This window comes from Pseudorasbora parva, chromosome 7 (assembly GCF_024679245.1).
Source record: "Pseudorasbora parva isolate DD20220531a chromosome 7, ASM2467924v1, whole genome shotgun sequence".
NCBI classification, from domain to species: domain Eukaryota; kingdom Metazoa; phylum Chordata; class Actinopteri; order Cypriniformes; family Gobionidae; genus Pseudorasbora; species Pseudorasbora parva.
Window position 1 is genome coordinate 23,112,091 of NC_090178.1, and position 20,235 is coordinate 23,132,325.

Sequence of the window (20,235 nt, forward strand, 5' to 3'; positions counted from 1 at the left end):
GAAGGTCACATTAAAACTGTATATATACTTTTTATTCTACTTATTTGTTCACCTTTTGTCCAGACTCAGACTTTTAATATTAACATAAAAAACATATTTCACGTTTAAAACTAATGATCTAAATATAGGCCTATATAATGTCAATAATAAGAAATAATAATTTGAATATTTTTTAAAAAAAAGTAACATTTCAAAATATTTTCACCCTAACTAAATATTTGGCCTTGATATGAAGCATGATATGAAATATAAAACTTATGGTGGGTGATGAAAATCTCTTTTTAACTGAATATTTTTATGATCATGCATGAGAAATGTTTCTGAAAATCCACAGGCACGGGGGTGCGGTACCGCCCACCAAATTCAAACCCTATCATCTGATTGGTCGATGTCGATTTTTCGATGCGTTTACGTCCTTCGAGATCAATTCAGCGCACGGCCATGTTAAATCTCTAGACGGAAGAGACAAAAGCCACAGCAACAAAGAATTTCTCAAGAAACGTTCGAAGATTTAATCAAATCCACGAAGATTCAAATCCTTCAAAACAAGAAGGTAACATAGCCAGACATGTATTTAGCTAAAACAGACATTTATCTTTCCAAACGTGCACAGCGTCTCTCTAGCTCTCTTATTAGCATTTAGCTACGCTAACCTGTCTTAACAATGTAACGTTACCACTGGCAGGTTGAGCTAGCATGCTGTTTAATAGTATGTTTTAAATTTAGTTGACATATCTCATCTCAGGAAACAAAGTTCACTCTGTCCCCAGAAAAACGTTTTGCGCTGAGTTGTTCATATATAATGTTCTGAACTATATTCGCGAACTCTTTGGTTGAATGTGAAACAAAAAAACTTTGCCGATTAACCACCTTTGTGGTGCTTGTCGGCTAGCTCAGTTAGCTACGCTAACAACTCCTGACGCTCGTGCACACTTTTAGCTTCAGAGCTTATAGTTAAACCTTAAGCGATTTAGTGAAGAACTTTAAATCAGATTCGGATTCCGAATTGTCATACGAATTCTAAGTGTTTTCACACTTTTAACAAGTGTTTGAATCTGTTAGCTAAACGTGGGTGTCTTGCTAGTTAATGTATTGAAAGTAAGTTAGTTAGCAGAACTGTACTATATGTTCTTTTAAATATGATTATAACTCATCGGTTCATATGCATTTAAAGATAAACTATGAAACTAGCCCCTTGATTGATGCCAGAAATAGCCTTTCCTTAATATGCAACTCATTTTGTTTTATAACTTTCATATCTGGCAGGTGTTCCAGAATTTTCTCCACTGAAGTGTTCAGGAATTGTGACAGTAAAGCGAGGAGAAACGAGACATCGCGAAGCCAAGAGTGGAAACATTTATGGACTTTTAACTTAATTTTGGACTCATAATCCTGCATTGACTTTCAGTTTGAAAGCCCTCAGTGTCGTTGGAGTTTTTCAACAGGTTAAAATAGGAGCAAGTAACACTGAGCAAAGTTTGAAATTCCTCATGACGAAAACAGAGTACTAGAATCTTAAGAGCACATTAAGAACCTATTAATAACCTTTCGCTGAGCCTTGTGCTTTTGAATGTAAATACTTTATACATTTTGGATACCAAAAGGAAAAAAGAGGGTACTTCAGGATTTCTGCAATCCAGCTGTTTGAAAAAGAAACAAAGTGAATACTTTATTTTTCAGGGATAATATAAAAGTGACTTTTGATAGGCATTAATAGATTTTTGCTCATTTGCAATTTTGAAATCCTTGTGCAAGACTTGAATTTTACAAGTACTTGTTTGCTAGTTATTTTGTAAATTGACTCTAGGCTTATGATATATTTATTCATATAAATATAATTTTCTCCTATTTTGGGAGAGCTTATTATAAATAAATGTTATACGACAGTCACTCTTATTTTTAAGAGGTCTGTACGTAACAGAAACTGTTTACACAAAGGTGCATTGAGCGTAACCGTAAAACAGTTTAACGAACAGCTCAAAAGTAGCAGCAACAACAACAACAAAAGGTTAATTTGATTAAAACAGTTGAGGAAAACATCTGACAATGGCTACAGCGAGAACAGAGATCCCTTCTTCAGTCATTTCAATGACCAAACAGAATGGACAGTCCAGGCCTATGTCCCTTCAGTCTGGATCACTTACTTCCTCAGCACAGTCAGGAAAAATACCTTTGATGTCCCAGAAAGGAAGCAGTATACCCCAAAGCAGTGGTGGTATCAGGTAGAGTCTGATATTTTTGACATTGGTTCATCATATTGATCATGTTAGTTGAGCTGTTTATGAACAAAATTATTAAATATTATATTAAGTCCAACTCTTTTTGTAAACAATTTCTTTTAGATTTGGAGATGACTGGAAGAAGTGCCTGCAACTTCCACCAAAAGACATGAGAGTGCGAACCACAGTAAGTTGTGAAGCTTGTTTTTTATTAGATGCTTATTTTGAACGGGGTTGCTTGTTTCTTCGTTTTTGATTTTGTATGCCCTATTTTTTACAGGATGTGACTGCAACCAAGGGAAACGAGTTTGAAGATTACTGCCTTAAGAGGGAACTGCTGATGGGTATATTTGAGATGGGCTGGGAGAAGCCTTCCCCTATCCAGGTACTCTAACTTGTGTACAGTTACAAAATAAACTCTGGTGTCTTTGCTTAGCTTATGTCTTTTAGAATGATTCTCAAATAAACCTGTCGGGAAATGTATCTATCCCACATTGTCTGTCTCTGTAGGAGGAGAGTATTCCCATTGTCTTGTCAGGGAGGGACATTCTCGCCCGAGCAAAAAATGGCACAGGTAAAAGTGGAGCCTACCTCATACCCCTCTTGGAAAGGATTGATCTGAAGAAGGATCATGTTCAAGGTTTGACATACATTGAATAAATTCTTTATAAAATGCTGTACATTAATTACATACACTTTCATTCAAAATGTTATGACGTCTCTAATGCTTATAAAGCCTGTATTTATTTGATTGATAAATGCAGTAACGTTGTAAAATAATAGTAAAGTAATGTATTTTTAAATGTTATTATTCCTGTGATGGCAATGCTGAATTTTCAGCATTATTACTCCAGTCACATGCTTCAGAAAGCATTCTACCTGTGCGTTCACACCGCCAGTGGCGAGAGCGTCATTCATTTTCAATGGGAGCCTGTGGCGAGCTCCGGCGAGTGCGGCGCAGCACGTCATGGATGATCTGGACTTTGAGGAGAGTTGAAATCAGGTCAAATTTATGGTAATGAGCTATGACGCAGTTCGGCGGCAACCAATTGAATGTAGAAGTGCTCCGCAGGCCTGTAAACTTTGGTTACGACCATATTACTTCCCAAGCAAAATGTAAGAAGTTGATCATTTCTGTGGGGGTTTCCCTATCATTTATCATGTGATTATACATAGGGATGTGTAATTTGTTCAGAAGGCACACATTATTTTATAGGAGCCAGAACGCCTTTTTTGGCGGGAATGCAATTAATTCTTTCTTTCCCTTTTAAATGATTTCATGAGGTTAACGTATACCCTACTTGTGGTCAATCTGCCAGTCAACATGTTTGTTTGCTTTGCGGCCCCTTTAAATACAGTTTAAAAAAGGAGCAAACATTCAATCTACGTCAGAGCGCCAGCGTGTCCATGAATCTTTCTACAGCGTCGTTGCCAGGGCATCCATAGTGTATTTTGACTCTCATTGGCAGAGCGGCCAGAGTGAATTTTGACACTCGTCAGCAGCGGTGTGAACGCACAGTAATATGCAAGTAAAATTTCTTATGATTGTTGATAAGTTTTGTTACCTAATATTTTTATGGAAACCATGATGCATTTTTTTGGGATTGTTTAATTAACAGAGTTTAAATTTACGGCACTAATTTAAAACAGATATTTTGTTACCATGTAAAAGTCTATAACTTGCATTTTTTTTAATCATTTTAATCCATCTTTACAGAATAAAAGTATTAATTTCTATAAAAAGAAAATCTTGCTGAACTGAAACTTGAGTTGTGTGCATATAAATAAAGTGTTTTTTTTTTCCTTCTTTTTCTTTTTCTAACTTTATTTTAGCCTTAGTGATGGTACCAACTCGTGAGTTGGCTCTGCAGGTGAGCCAGATAAGTATCAACATGAGCAAGCACCTTGGTGGCGTCAAGGTTATGGCTACAACAGGTGGCACCAACCTGAGGGATGACATCATGCGTCTTGATGAGACCGGTAATTGGATTTCTCTAAGTTTTAAACCACTTCTAGTGATTTGAGAATTAAAAAAGAGGGTTATAAAATTGAAGGTGGAAAAAAAAGAAACCTTTGCAGTAACATGGTTACAAATGGCAACCTTGCAGGCACTCCTTGTGTAAATTCTTCAGTGAGAAAAGTTTGTGCAGTAAATTTGCCCAAAGGCTGCGTTCCACTCTAAATGGCTTGATTTGTTGGGAGTCACACCTACCGCCTGTTTTTCTGAAGTCTTGCCAGACCACAGTCATTTGAGTAATTTTTAAGTTGTACTTCCTTGGTCCTCAAAGAGCATTAATGTTAGACAAGGTGTCTCATAATTACATGCACTTCATTATAATGCAGTGTTCCCTAATCCTGTTATGGAAGGTCAGTCTCCTGCAGTTTAGCTCCAACCTGCTTCCACACACATTTGTTTATAGGCATCTTGTAGGGATGGGTGATATAGCCTCAATTATATCTCAATATTTCAAGAATATTTGTGATGATATTTATGACGATGAAAAAAATATGGAACAAAGTTTTATTGGTGATTGCAGCTGGATTAGTGCAGATAAAATGAAGGGCATTTTCCATCCTTTTCAAATGAGCTATCATTGATGACAGAATACTTTTTAGTTGAAGTATAAATCTATACATATTTTTCACGTGCCGTCACTCGCTTATAGGAACGCACACCTGGAGGGCAAAACCAGGCTTTTCTCCATTGCTCGGTAGTAATTTTTTACCAGGTTTGTAGTCAGTAGGATTGGACCCCTGTTTTATTAATACGGTTTTCAATCCTGATCCTGGGTGCCAACTGTTCTGTGCATTTCATATGTCTCTGTTATCTGAACGTATTCAGTTATTGTGGCTCTTTCAGATTGAGCTAAAGATCTGAATCAGATGTGTAAAATAATGGAGACATACAATATGTGCAGAGCAGTGAGTCCCCAGGAAAAAACACTGATATAACATACAGGGCCAAGTCATTACGGCAGTTAAATTTTAATTTAAAAGAATTTGGACGTTAATTGCATATTCAGTGATGAATCTCTTTCTGTAAGCCTTAATTTTTTTCTCTCTCTCTAGTACATGTTATAATAGCTACCCCAGGAAGAATCCTTGACTTGATAAAGAAAGGTGTGGCCAAGGTTGACAAAGCTCAGATGGTTGTGATGGATGAGGTAAGAAAAATAATGCAAAAAGAGCTGATTTCCACTAAGCATCTTGTCTAAATGAGGGCTAATAGGATTGAAGTCCATGATGTCTGATTTGTTCATAACAGGCTGACAAGTTGCTTTCTCAAGACTTTGTGGTGCTTATTGAGGACATCATCAGCTTCCTGCCCAAAAACCGTCAGATTCTTCTCTATTCTGCCACTTTCCCAATCAGTGTGCAGAAATTTATGGTGAGAGATATATTCTAATTGGTTTTTATAATTAGCCTAGACTTTTGATGCCAAATATCTTGGATTTAATGTATACAATTTTTTTAACTACATCCAGATTATTTGTCATATAAATTAGCTTTAACCATGCTAATGACTCTGTCACGTTGTGTAGTCCAAACACCTTCAGAAGCCATATGAAATCAATCTGATGGATGAGCTGACACTGAAAGGCATCACTCAGTACTATGCTTATGTGACAGAAAGACAGAAAGTGCACTGTCTTAATACACTGTTCTCAAGGGTAAGTGGACGTTCCCTCCAACATCTGCTCTAGATTCAACTGCTATTTTGCAAGTTTTTCACTTGTATTACTCCAAAGCTTCTTTGGCATAGTACAATTGAATGACTATATTATCAATCAATCCATTAATCAACTTTATTTATATAGCGCTTTTACAATGGCGATTGTTTCAAAGCAGTGATGTTCACCTTATTTGAATTATTTTATCTTAAATAACGTATTTTTTCTTAAAGCCATTTTGAATTGTCTTCACCTAGGGAAAAAGTAACTTAATTTTCTCCTTTATTTGTATTTATTTGATATCTCTTCCTAGCTCCAAATCAACCAGTCTATCATCTTCTGTAACTCCACTCAAAGGGTGGAACTCCTTGCCAAGAAGATCACACAGCTTGGCTATTCTTGCTTTTACATCCATGCCAAGATGATGCAGGTCAGCTTCAGAATGCTGCTACACAATTCAAAAGTTGTTTAATATTTGCAAGGATACATTTTATAGATAGTGACAGAAATCTTTCTTTATACCGCTATACATGTCTTTGCTATTTCAAATAAATGCTGTTCTTTTGAACTTTTTTTTTTTTATAGTTTTTTGCAAAAATGCTAAGCTCCACAAGTTTTTTTTTAACATTGATATTAATAAGAAATGTTTCTTGAGCATCAAATCAGCATGTTATAATGTGTTCTGTGACCCTGAAGACTAGAGTAATATTTTCTAGTAATTATATAATATAAATGTTATTTTAAAGCTGCTGCATGTAACTTGTTATGTTTAAGATTTACAAAAAATTATATTGTGAGACTACAACATGAATCCATTTTCCAAACAACATTAATCCATTTTCCAAACTGTCTTATTGTCATACCCTGAATCATTATGGTACACTTATAATAAGTGTTTATATTAGGACTGTTTCAGACCGGTCTGGTGAGACCCGCTGCGGAGGAGCACAGTCCCTGCGTGACTCGCCATAGACATAAACTGAGAGATGTAGCTCTGGCTGCAATGTTTTTCCACAAGACACACATGCAGTTCTGTTTATTAACCGCTAGAGTGCAAAAAAAGTTACGGACTACAGCTTTAAATTGTAATATTTAAGAAATGTATTTGATCAAATAAATGCAGTCTTGCTGAGCACAAATAATTTATTTCAAAAATAATCTTTTAAACTCAACTTTTTAACTATAGTATGTTATTATAATGGTATATAGTTTTGTTTTTTTCTTCCCTAAATTATTTTTATATTATTACAGGAATACAGAAATCGTGTGTTTCATGACTTCAGAAATGGACTGTGTAGGAACCTGGTCTGCACAGGTATGGGTAGCCACATTCAATGCACTCTTCCTGTTTTCAAGGGCTTTTCCTAAATGTTTCTGAAACCTTTTGGGGGGTGCTTTACCTGTCACAGATCTTTTCACAAGAGGAATTGACATCCAGGCTGTCAATGTAGTCATCAACTTTGACTTCCCCAAAAATGCTGAGACTTACTTGCACCGTATTGGTCGATCAGGTAACCATCAACATCAAATGGAAACTCTATAATAATAATAATAATGATAATAAATCACTTAAAATCTATCTTTTTGTGTTAATTGAATTATCATTTGGTTTACATGTGGTTTATTTCATTGTCTTTCTCTGTTCTCAGGTAGGTATGGTCACCTGGGTCTGGCCATTAACCTGATCACCTCAGAAGATCGTTTCAACCTAAAGGGGATTGAGGACCAGCTGATGACTGACATAAAGCCCATACCCAGCAGCATTGATAAGAGCCTGTATGTGGCGGAGTTTCACTCCATGAACCCTGATGAGGAAGAGGCTGCTCACAAAGCCGGCGAGCTTAATTAACCCTTACTGGTAAGAAGGCCATGTCCTAAATAACCTGATCTGAAGCACTTCAACTCGTTTATACAGATGTGACTACATTTAGTTGTAATGTACAAATATTTTTCTTTTAGGAGAATAAAGGGACCAATGCTTGGCATTCTGCACAATTTCTACTGAAGACAGACGCAAAGATGACTTTGATTGTTTTTTGTTGTAGTTTATTTTCTTACCAAATGCTTCAGCGGTCTGGAACTGCCATGGTAAAATGTGATCAGCTGCCACAAGTTTAGGGGCCATTATAAGTCATTCGGCTTGTTCTCTATGGACTCACTGAGGCAGCTTACCCTTTTTCCATTTGGAGCACAATAAGCCACTGTTCTTTGGACCCAGAGCATTGGCAAAGACCATTCACCATCCATAACTGCTGTTCATGAGGATTTTGCCCCCTTTTTTATTTACCATAACAATAAAAATAGAAAATACGGGCAGGAGTTAGTGCCAAAAACCAATGCCCAAGCTTTACTAGGAGTACGTTTAGTGCTGCCTATCCATCGCCTAATGTGAATGGTTTTTTGCGCATTACATAATGAGTTTTACTCAGAGCTTTACAGTTGATCAGGGAACACTTTGGGAGGTTTAACACATTCATAATGGTCTTCTGTTGGTTATTTACAGCCTTGTGTGTAATGAGTTTTACTCAGAGCTTTACAGTTGATCAGAGAACACTTGGGAGGTTTAACAAATTCATAATGGTCTTCTGTTGGTTATTTTACAGCCTTGTGTGTCTAAATATCATCTTGAGAGGCTTGTCCTTTCTAATGCAAACAGATTTTTTTCTTTGGCTAACTTTTGACTCGCCACCATGTCATCTTTCCCAAAAGTTTTTGAAAGCATCTGATCCTTTTTAAATTCAGTCTGCATTGTCACACTCTGACTTCAGCCATCTCTGTCTCTCTAAGTGCCTTAATCTATATACTTCCTCTGGGTAGGAGGGAGCACTATAGGTGCGCAGTGCAAAAAAAAAAAAAAAAAAACTGCTTTGGTCAGGATTGTTAGTTGAAGAAATTTTTACCAGCTAGATTGAGTTCTCCGATACCTCAAACCCATAAGTTACTTGTTCTCTATTTGACCCACCAGTTTGTTGGTAGTGAACAGTACCTACCTCAGCATTGGCTGGGTGAGCATTAGATTTGCTTGTGTCCGACAACCAGGTATCCCAGCTCATATATTTGGTGAGGCAGGACTTTAATTTCAATAGTTAAGCTTTCATTTTTTGAAAACTGGCAGACAGTTTAGGTTAATTATACTTTTTTCCCCATTGAAACATACAGTCTGGTTTTATTTTATTAAAACAATGTGATTGATCAGATTCAGTTTTTCCCCGGTGGTGTTTAATGCACAGAAAAATCAGAAGAAGTGTATTTTACAACATATCGGCACCAATGCTGAGATGAAATGGCAGCTGTAATAAAGTTGGTAGCTCTTGAAGTATAAACTTTTGTCCCCTGTTGTATGTGTTGAATTGTGCTCTCTGCCATGTATTGTATTAAGTAGATGTATGTTTTACTGCGAGGATATATGGGAGAATGGCCAAAGCTTTTTGCTCCAAATGTCAATGCCAGCCTATTCTTTCCCTTCTCTTTTAAACAAAATAAAGTCCAGCATATTCTCCAAATGTTTGTATTCTCTTCCAAGTACTTTAAAGTCAAGGAAACTATCATTTCAGTGACCTTATTTGTATGAAATGAAAATGGTATAATTTTCTCTTTTTCCCGATTTGGTTTTAAGTCGTTTTTTAGGCTATTTTCTATTGTGTGGCTTGAATATCACCATTGGATACATTTACAGCTCGCTTACTTTATTAGTTGCATGTAATCACGTTTCTACATGGATTATTTCAAATTACGGAAACTATACATAAGGCAGTTTTTCACACATGCATCTTCCTATGATGTTAAAATAAGTTTTTAAAGTCAGAAGTTTAAACAAGTGAGGGTACACTCCACAAAGTCTTGCATTTACATCTTCATTGTAGCTTTTTACAGAATGGATAAAGCCACATGGCTTAGCCCACACAATCAATGCTAGCAAACTGAACAACCAGACAAAAAGGGGCAAGTTTCAGAAAACTGAACAAGTCGCCAATTATAACAAACAGTGCTGTTGGGCTCTTTGGCTGAAATGGAAGAAACATTTGAGAAATCAATCTCCTAAGCACGTCAGCCTCTTTGGAAGGCTAAAGAAAAACCACTTCTGTGAAAGATCAATATCAGCTGCCGCCTGGGGCCGTGTTCTCAGTGTTTAAATATTAAAGAGTATCAATTTAAGTCAGTATCACTAGAACACTTGAGAATAAAACATAAAAATACAGTTTAATTAATGATGAATAATATATAATTGTAATATAAAATTTTCTCACAATTCTTTACAAGATCTTCCCAGATGGATCCAGATTTTCAGGGAGAATCAGGGATGTTTAAAACCATTAAAATTACATTTTCATTACATTAAATAAAATAACCATCAATAGAACCATTTTTAACATAACCATTTTTTTTTTATTAAGTTTGTACAATTTTAAAACTTTGTAATTTTTAAATCATGCTTTAAAATCTGAATGGCAGCTATTAAAGATAACGACAATCTTATGACCACTTATTCCCTTGCTTTTTTGTAGTGTGTAAATAACACCCTGTCGTCTATTTTTAATGGCAATGTTTACAACAACAAAAACATGCATGAAAAAATTGCAAATGTACAGCTCATACCCTTGAAGTGTAACTTGGTGGAGTGTACAATACACACCACGAACCGTCGTATTTCCTTCCCCGATTACCTCACAAGGACGTCATATTCAATAGCCAATCATCAGACATTTGTTGTGTCTTTTATCCAATGATCTATTAATACAGCCGGAATGGGCTGGCCAAGACGTCGGTTACGTAGTCTGTCATCCTACCGGTGCCTCAGCCGTATAACTAGACTGCATTGCTAAACGTGAGTATAGCACGAGGCCTGCAAATAGTTACATAAATTATATTATTACACTTGTTATTAATTAGCCTGTCATGTATTGATAGAAACAACGGTCCAGCTAATACGGAATAGAGCTCCTTTCGCGCGTCTCATTTAGATATGTGCCAGCCTATTTTCACACGTTAGCTAGTTAGCTAGCATTAACCTTAGCTTACCTGCTATTTAGCCAGTGAGGCGTGAATGAAGCTCCACATGCTAGTGTACTAGTTTTCTCTAGTGAGCCACCTTCTAGTCTTTGCTGTGCATACATAATTGGCGTTCATTACTAGGCAGTCGCAACTGAACTACTTGCTAGCTGCCTAAACCTGTAGAGATCAAGGTTTTAAGTTGGGAGTTATTAGAAGCAGAAATGTTTACTGACGGTATTATTTCGAGTGTAGGAACGTGACCTTTTGCCCTATGACTGATGTCAGTAGAAGTAGATAATCCTGAAGTTAATGTTAACATGTTATGACATTTAATGTTATTTCAATGTTTATCATACTGTTGACTTGTCCTTCAGCATGGGCAGTGTGTTGGCTGCCAGCTCACCAAGCCCACCCCCGGCCTCAGGGGGTGGCGGCAGTGCCCCTGGGGGCGCAGGTCTAGTGACGGTACCACCAGGTTTCACCATGCCCCCAGTGTCTGCAGTCCCACCCTCCTCAGGCACACAAGGGCAGCCCGGTACAGATGCAGAGGCTTCTCTCTCCAACCCCGGCACATTTGAAGAGTGTCATCGCAAATGCAAAGGTTTGTTAGAGGTGATTTTTCTTGCATTCCTCCTGTGGTTCTGTGTTTTGTTTACTTGTCTCTTTGTCTGCTTTTCAGAGGTCTTCCCTGTGCAGATGGAGGGGGTACGCTTGGTTGTCAATAAGGGCTTGAGTAATCACTTCCAGGTCAGTCACGATAGTATGAACAGGATTTGCTAGCTCTTGAATTATGTCTTTCTTTCTTTTTAGAATTGAAAGTTCAGAGGATAACAATATATACAGCACTGTCCAACAGTTTGTAATAATTAAGAATTCTTAAAGTTTTTGAGAGAAGTATCTTATGCACACAGTAAGAGTAAATGCAGTAAGTTTTTGAAATATTAAAACATATATATATATTAGGGGTGTCCCCGACTAAGGATTTACACATTCGAATCAGAATTTTCGAATCTCTCTATGGTCGATCGATAGTCGAATCATCTGTGTGTGTGTAAACTATAGACCGGAAAAAAATAAATGGTATAAACAGGTTGGGAAGGGCAGGACACTAGTCAGCAGGAGGCTAAGACTATTTTTATTTTACTTTACACACGGCACACAGCCACCACTTTTAATAAAGTGATCAAAACTAGGCTACACTACACATTAACCGTTCTCTCATAACATTTAAAAGTCGCGATCACACAAATATATAAAAGAACATTTTGATAAATAAACCTACAAACAATACCTGCCTAGAGAGGAAAAGAACACTTTGAGTGCGTTTATATGCATGTTCTTAAGCCGACTGTACCTAAAGGGGGTCTCACACCGGACTGAAGCTCAGCGCTGCGTTTTAGGATCTCACACTAGGCAGACGTGAACATTATATACGTGCAAGCTCAATTTTGAATCGACTTCTGACAGAAGAGCTGCACGATAAGTGTATCTTGTAGCACAGGGTGAAATCAGTATGTACATTCACGATTTGAGGGAAATATATATTTAATCGCCACGGACAGGTGTCGAATGCCACCGTCGGTGTATATATGTTCAAATTTTAAAGGCGCGGCACATCCGTTGCGAAGCTCAGTGCCCTTAAAGGGGCGATCGCTCAGCGCCGCAACACGTCTTTATAACACTAATATTAAGCACCCCCATATTGCCAAAATGGTATGATCCTCGTTTCATAACACCCGCGAAGATTCGACCATGAGATCAGTGGTCGAATCCGGTCCTGCATATCGATGCATCGAATCTTCGACTATTAGGGGTCACCCCTAATATATATATATTAGTACTGTCAAACGATTGTTATTATTTTAAAATCCCGATTAATCACATGATTGTCATGAGTTAACTTGTGATTAATTGCAATTTAATCACAGATTTTTATTTGTTGTAGATGTATCTTAAATTAAGCTTGAATTACGTTTTTAATACTCTAATCAACATGGACAAATATGCATGCTTTATGCAAATGTTCGGTTATTATTAGTGAAACCATATAATACTTATTCAATAATAATCAATAAAACAGCATGAAGACTAGATATGTATCAAAGGTCATAGATGTTTATCAAAGAACTTGTTCATGTCTCTTAAAGGGATCCCATGGTGTTGAGACTTGTATGGCTTAATATAACATAAATGATGTCTCTTACTGAATTATGTAGTAGAAAACCCATGAAAGATCTACGTTATTTAAAAAATCGATTTTATATTTGGACCATGGGCGGCGCCATTTTGTTTGCGTTCTAGGTTGATGACGTAGAGTGGTTGAACTCCTCAATCAGCTGGCGTTACCCGTAGCTATTTTTACCACAATGCAACTCGAAAATTGTTTCAGAGTTAAACAAAACCAATGAATTGCTTTGTAATTGTACTTAAAACACACTCAAACATACATGTGCAAACAAACTCACCTACACAAGTCACAAACAGATCGGCGGGCGCGCACACACACCTGACTGCTCTGTCTCAATCGCATGCATCATCACCAAAACATCCTGCCTCTCTTCCTCACGTTACTTTATCCCATCGTCCTACCTAGATATTTCCCTCTGCTGGTCACATTAGGCATTATAGTTAATCTACTGCATATCAACAGTCTATCTAGGGAACAGGATGTGTTGAACAGGATATCTACACAGGGAATAGATTGAGGGTTATGTATGCGCGCGCAGTGCGTGCGTGTGTGTGTGTGTTCGCGCCGATCTGTTGTGTGTGTGTGTTCGCGCCGATCTGTTGGGGTGTGTGTGTGTGTTCGCGCCGATCTGTTGGGGTGTGTGTGTGTGTTCGCGCCGATCTGTTGGGGTGTGTGTGAGTCTGTGTGAGAGAGAGAGTTTGTGTGCACATGTATGTTTGAGTGCGTGAAGTCGGACAGCTGTTGTGTGTAAATCGGCTTTACTCGTTATTGCGGTGGAACGTGAGACTGAATGACTGCACTCGAACATGTCCACTATGGTGTCGGACAACAATACAAATGTCCGTCCCTTCAAATAATGCCCTATTTAAGGGTATAGGGGGTCGATTTCAGATTCAGCCCCTGTCGTGGAGACTGAGCAGCCCAACATCTCGATTGAGACAGAGCCTGTCGTGTGCGCGCCTGCCGATCTGTTTGTGACTTGTGTAGGTGAGTTTGTGTGCACATGTATGTTTGAGTGTGTTTTAAGTATAATTACAAAGGAATTCATTGGTTTTGTTTAACTCTGAAACAATTTTCGAGTTGCGTTGTGGTAAAAATAGCTACGGGTAACGCCAGCTGATTGAGGAGTTCAACCACTCTACGTCATCAACCTAGAACGCAAACAAAATGGCGCCGCCCATGGTCCAAATATAAAATCGATTTTTAAAATAACGTAGATCTTTCATGGGTTTTCTACTACATAATTCAGTAAGAGACATCATTTATGTTATATTAAGCCATACAAGTCTCAACACCATGGGATCCCTTTAAGCCTAGCTTAAAAATTCAGAATAAGCAGGGATTTCTCTCATTTTAAGAATATAAATAAAGGTAGTATTACTGCCAGTTTAGTTCAGAACAGGGCACAGTTCGTATGGGCTACAGAAAATGCGCGCTGCGTTAACATGCGTTATTAAATTTAGTGTTATTAACGTGTTAACGTTGACAGCCTATATATATATATATATATATATATATATATATATATATATATATATATATATATATATATATATATATATATATATATATAATATAGTTTTATATCGAATAATTGGTGATTGCAAAGATGGATTTTCAGGAGCCTGTCTTTAGTGTCACATCCTTTTTGCTGCTTAATATTTTTGATTGAAGAAAATTGTTATACCCTACTTAAATGAAAGTGTGGGGTAAGGTATATGTATTTTTTTTTTATTAAATTACACAATTAAATTGATCAAAAGGAAAAAAAAACATTTATAATCCTTCAAAATATTTATTTTTCAAATAAATGCAGCTATTTTCTGAAGGATCATGTGACACTGAAGGCTGGATTAAGGATTGCTGAAAATGTAGCTTTGCCATTAAAGGAGTAAATTATGTTTTAAAATGTATTCAAATAGAACATTTTTCTTTTAAATTGTAATAGTATTTCATAACATTACTGTTTTTACTGTATTTTCGATCAAACAAATGCAGCATCTGCGAGCATAAGAGACTTATTTTCCATACTTTTGAATCGTAGTGTATAACCTCTTAATTTTCTTCCTCAGGTTAGTCACACAATTACTCTAAGCACCTTGGGAGACTCTGGTTACAGATTCGGAGCCACGTATGTGGGCAGCAAGCAAACAGGACCTGCAGAGGTGAGGCCCTTATTTGCGTTTTAACCGACAGATTTTTGATTTTCTGTCAACTTGCTACAGCTCTCTCTCTTTTTTTTTATCTGCCCCCTCAGTCTTTCCCGGTTATGGTAGGTGACATGGACAACACAGGCAGTCTCAATGCACAGATCATCCATCAGCTGACCAGCCATGTTCGCTCTAAATTGGCCATTCAGGTACAGCTTTGCAGTCATGTTTGCTGGTTGCAGTTAGATTTATATGCAAATAGAACAACTTGTGGTCCAATATATCTTACACATGAAAAGGTTTTTAATTTGAGAAAAATCATTCCTTTAAATTGGTCAGAATTTTTTTTTTTTACTTGTTCAGAAAATCAGTGCTGAATAGTGTACTGTTATTAATTGCCTGATTATATGATGGGTTACAGACGCAGCAGCACAAGTTTGTAAACTGGCAATGTGATGCAGAATACCGTGGTGATGACTTCACAGCTGCTGTTACCCTTGGCAACCCAGATGTTCTTGTTGGATCTGGTAACAAACTTGGATTCGCTATTGACCATAACTATCAAGCTCCAAAAAATGACTTTACAAAAAAATTGTTTTTAACACTGTATTCCTAATACAGACTACAGTTAAAAATGTGGGGTTCGTAAGTTTTTTTAGAAATGTTTTTGAAAGTAATCTCTTATTGTCACTGACACTGTTTATTTGTTAAAAAATACAGTAAAAACTAATATTGTGAAGTATTGTTTAATACTGTAAGTCAGCGTTTGCACTGCATTGTTTTTTTTTTAACTGCTTTTTGTGCTTGCTAACAATTTTTAACATTGAGTACCAAATTTGCAATTGCCCCCTGAGATGCTCTTTATATTCTCATTCATGCATTTCATCACTCTAAAGTTTCAATAATACTATATATTTACATATCGAGATATACATGATATAGCACAATCTCTAACAATGGACTTTTTATACCGTGGTAACGATATATATTGTCATACCGCCCAACCTTAGTAGGAGCTCACGTTCATGATTTGTCTGATAGGTATCATCGTGGCGCACTACCTCCAGTCTGTGTCCCCTGCTTTGGTATTGGGGGGTGAGCTTGTCTATCACAAGAGACCAGGAGAAGAGGGCACAGTCACATCATTAGTGGGCAGGTACACAGGTAATAATTTTCATATCTATCTTTATTACATTTTATTCAAGGTCTTGTAAAAATCATAATTTGATTAAATGTACTGATTAGACCTGCTACCTTTTCATCCTCAGGTAGTAACTATGTCGCCACGTTGACTGTAGGGGGAGCTGGTGCACATGCGTCATACTACCACAAAGCCAATGATCAGGTACTTCATTTATAAATTTATTAAAGGTGCCCTGGAATGAAAAATTTAATTAACCTTGCCATAGTGAAATAATAAGAGTTCAGTACATGGACATTGCATACTGTGAGTCTCAAACACCGTTGCCTCCTACTTCTTATGTAAATCTAATGCATGAAAAACACCACCAAGTGATTCTCAACATAACGCCAAATGTGATGCAATTGCTGGTGATTATTTATATGTACACCCCCAACATTTGCATATGTCCGAACATGTTCATTGTCAGACGGAACTGATGGAGCCGAATCATCAGGACTGCAGGTAAACAAGTGACACGCGAGGATAGCAAAAATGGCAGCTCTCATGGACACAAATGTCATGTTCCAGGCTGTGCAGGGGACGTGAGGACTTTTCATACCCTTCACACAGACAAAAAATGTCAACAGTCTTGGTTAATATTTATTATAATCGGATACCGCACAAAATTGAATTCAAAATCGTTCGTTTGCTCGGCCCATTTCAAGCAAGCTTCGCTCTGCGTCTTAAAGGGATAGTTCACTTTAAAATGAAAATTGTCATCCTTTACTCACCCTCAAGTTGTTTCAAACCTGCATGAATTTCTTTCTTCAGCAGAACACAAGGGAAGATATTTTGAAGAATGTCAGTAACCAAACAGTTGAAGAATTAGATTGCGTTTATCAAACTTCAGTGTAGCTTTAAGCCTCGTTTATACACAAACGCGTCCGCTTAAGTGCAAGGGTGCGCGCGGCAAAAGTGACGTTGACGTGGAGTGCGCGAGGCCCCATTTCGCTTGCCGTTGTGCATGTGCACAAATTTCGTAACTTTGCGTGTGGCTCCACAACCGAAGAGCCACGAGTTCCAGAAGAATCTGCTGGCCGAGAATGACGTCTTATCATGCCGCACCCGGTCTGCGCGTCGAGTATAAACACCTCCCCAAACAGCCGCGCGCGGGCAACGAGAGAAACGAGGAAAAGCATGCAAATGGCAATTATCGCGGCTGGAAAAATTATAGAGCTCCTTTTTTTGTATCGTGCGCTTAATTGATTTATTGACTATCGACACAGGCCTAATTACAACTGTATTCCTGCAAGCAGTAAGTAGTGATTTATCCACTTATTGACTGTTTAAACAATTTCTGATAAAATTGAAAGTTTCTTAGAGAGACAGCATTGTCTAGATAACGCAAGATGCTAGTCCTGTAACAATAGGATACTCCAAGTACCATGTATAACCAAAACACCTGATAGTATACTAGTTTTGGTTTTGTCGGAGGGAAACGAGCATTCATGGGTGTGGTTGCCAGATTTCAGTAAACATGTTTTACCTAAACATGTACAATCTAGCAACCATCCATTTGAGATGTTCTGCTTAAAGTGTCATTCAGTCAGTCTGTGTTCTGTCAGGACTCAAGAGCCGCTTCACTGAAAAACTGAACTGCTGTGTGCGTCTGAAATAAGCCAATCACAGCAGAGCTCAACATTAATATTCATGACTTTTCCAAATAAGGCAAAAACAGCAATACATCTTAGGGACATTTTCTAGGGTTTTAAATGGACCTGTAAAACTGGATCTGGACAATTTTTGCCCTTAAATAAGTCACATACCCTTTATGTAGATATCAGAGAACAATTTAACATATTGTTTCAACTCATTCTAGGGCACCTTTATTTGACAGATCTGTTACTCAAGATAATACCATTGGTCTGTTAAACTCACACCTTTGAATCTGAACCTCCCACAGCTCCAGGTTGGGGTGGAATTTGAGGCTAGCACACGGATGCAGGACACAAGCATGTCGTTTGGTTATCAGTTGGATGTACCTAAAGCAAATCTGCTGTTCAAAGGTATTGGAAGGCTTTTCTTGAACTGTTAGCATTCGAAAGTTTCATAATTTAATATTTTTATTTAACTGAAATATTATACTATAACTAGCCCTGCACTGTTTGCTTATTTGCTATTGTAAAAACTAATATTGTTTATTTAAATATTTTTATATGAATAATGTTGTATTTGGTATGAAGAGGTCTGTTAGTGATAGGGCTGTGACAGTGACAGTTTTTTGGTGGTATAGCGGATTTTGTGTGCTTTTTTTTTTTCACTGTTAAGCTTACCTCACCTCTTCAACCTTGTACTTCAGGTTCTTTAGATAGCAATTGGGTGGTGGGAGCGACGCTGGAGAAGAAGCTGCTTCCACTTCCTCTATCATTAGCTCTAGGCGCCTTCCTTAACCACCGCAAGAACAAGTTTCAGTGTGGCTTTGGTGTCACCATCGGATAGAACGACCATGGCGATTTCAGAATCTCAACAGATACAACCCTCCACCACGCTTGGACTGGTGCAAAGAGACATGGGGACATGGACCAACACTGAAACGGACTCAGAGACTCCCAGTATTACTGCGTTGAACCTTCACAAGGATGGACCAGGACAAAGAGCTCACAGGACTGTCCAACAGAGCTCTCATCAATCTAAATGTTCCGTTATCTGATACAGACAGTCACATAAGGTTTGTTTTTAAATCATGTGGAAGAATGTCCGATGCATGTAACATTAAAGGTGTTTTGGAAGAAAGTACGTATCTGCATTCAAAATATGATTCAATCAAATACAGTCAGTAAATGTGGAGATGCCTTTTGCTCCTTTTTTTTTCCTTTTTTTTCTTGCCTTGGAATTATTTTTTTCTGGTTTTTACACATGACGGTTTTCTTAAGGGCAAAAGACATACATTTTTTGATCTATTAACATAAACCACTTGTTTTGGTCTATATAAATGTGGTCAGCTCATTTGTGCAACATTTTTTTACTTAATGTTCATGTAAGAATTAAAATGATTTAATGTTCAATAATATACTCCATGAAATGCTGTGTGTGATGTCAGAACTATGAAAATTCAATGCATGGGAAGCTCTGGGTTTAAGTGACGGGTTGTTGGAAGTTGGTGTCCCTTTTGCACGGTTTCACAGACAAGGATTAAGCCTATAGTCCCAGACTAAAATAGATGTTTTAACTGAAAGCAACTTGCTCTGACATAAATATATGTCAGTGCCATTTTTTTGTCTCAAGATGCACACCAATAATGTTTTTTTCCCCTAAGGCACATTTATATAAGCTACTTAAATGGCCAGCTCCTATCTTAATCTAAGCCCTGTCTGTGAAACCAGGCCTTAGTCTCATGAAATAACCATCTGAGACTTTTGACCATGAGATCCTTTTCCTGTATTTATCTTTTGGGGTCTTGTGGCCAAATTCAAATGCTGGTTTCATAGTGGCTGGGCGTAATCAATCAGACTGTCCTTTTTATGTCTCAATGTGTCGCTATAAATTTTCCACATAGAATAATTTCCAATGTTTGTATTATTTTAATTAGTTGTAGACAGTTAAAGGTTTTGGGGGCAGTCAGAGTTGGACCAGGTACTATAATAAACCTGTACATTTTAAGCTGGTTTTAATGCCCAGTGGAGTTTTTCATGTCTCATGCTGATTTCATGTCTTTGTGACATGGTGGAGTAATATAAAACTGGCTTTTGGCCTGATTCTAATGGATTATTTTACAGTGCAATTGTTGAATAAACATCTGGTTGTGAATTGAGTTTTGAAAGAAAGCAGGTTTTTATTGTCATTGACAGATGAAAGGAGTTACTCATTGACTAAGGACTGCAGGATAAGATGT

The 20,235-nt window shown here is 37.5% G+C and overlaps 2 protein-coding genes across 3 annotated transcripts; both read left to right on the forward strand.

The window, feature by feature from the left end:
• Positions 1-415: 415 nt before the first annotated feature.
• Positions 416-9,393, forward strand: ddx61 (DEAD (Asp-Glu-Ala-Asp) box helicase 61). Its single transcript, XM_067448648.1, has 14 exons — positions 416-553; positions 1,267-2,222; positions 2,343-2,406; positions 2,500-2,604; positions 2,730-2,859; positions 4,053-4,199; positions 5,289-5,383; positions 5,485-5,607; positions 5,762-5,890; positions 6,204-6,320; positions 7,142-7,205; positions 7,300-7,401; positions 7,540-7,748; positions 7,850-9,393. Exons 2-13 carry the CDS (start codon positions 2,047-2,049, stop codon positions 7,737-7,739), a joined length of 1,452 nt encoding a protein of 483 aa, XP_067304749.1. The 5' UTR covers positions 416-553; positions 1,267-2,046; the 3' UTR covers positions 7,740-7,748; positions 7,850-9,393.
• Positions 9,394-10,558: 1,165 nt separating this feature from the next.
• On the forward strand, positions 10,559-20,154 carry tomm40 (translocase of outer mitochondrial membrane 40 homolog (yeast)). Of its 2 annotated transcripts, none has more exons than XM_067448653.1 (10): positions 10,559-10,715; positions 11,257-11,483; positions 11,562-11,629; positions 15,143-15,235; positions 15,328-15,429; positions 15,642-15,747; positions 16,262-16,384; positions 16,489-16,565; positions 18,307-18,409; positions 18,703-20,154. In XM_067448653.1, exons 2-10 carry the CDS (start codon positions 11,258-11,260, stop codon positions 18,840-18,842), a joined length of 1,038 nt encoding a protein of 345 aa, XP_067304754.1. In that variant the 5' UTR covers positions 10,559-10,715; position 11,257; the 3' UTR covers positions 18,843-20,154. The 2 variants fall into 2 exon arrangements, with proteins under 2 accessions (XP_067304754.1, XP_067304755.1); XM_067448654.1 differs by lacking the exon at positions 10,559-10,715 and adding an exon at positions 10,769-11,162.
• The last annotated feature ends 81 nt before the right edge of the window (positions 20,155-20,235 follow it).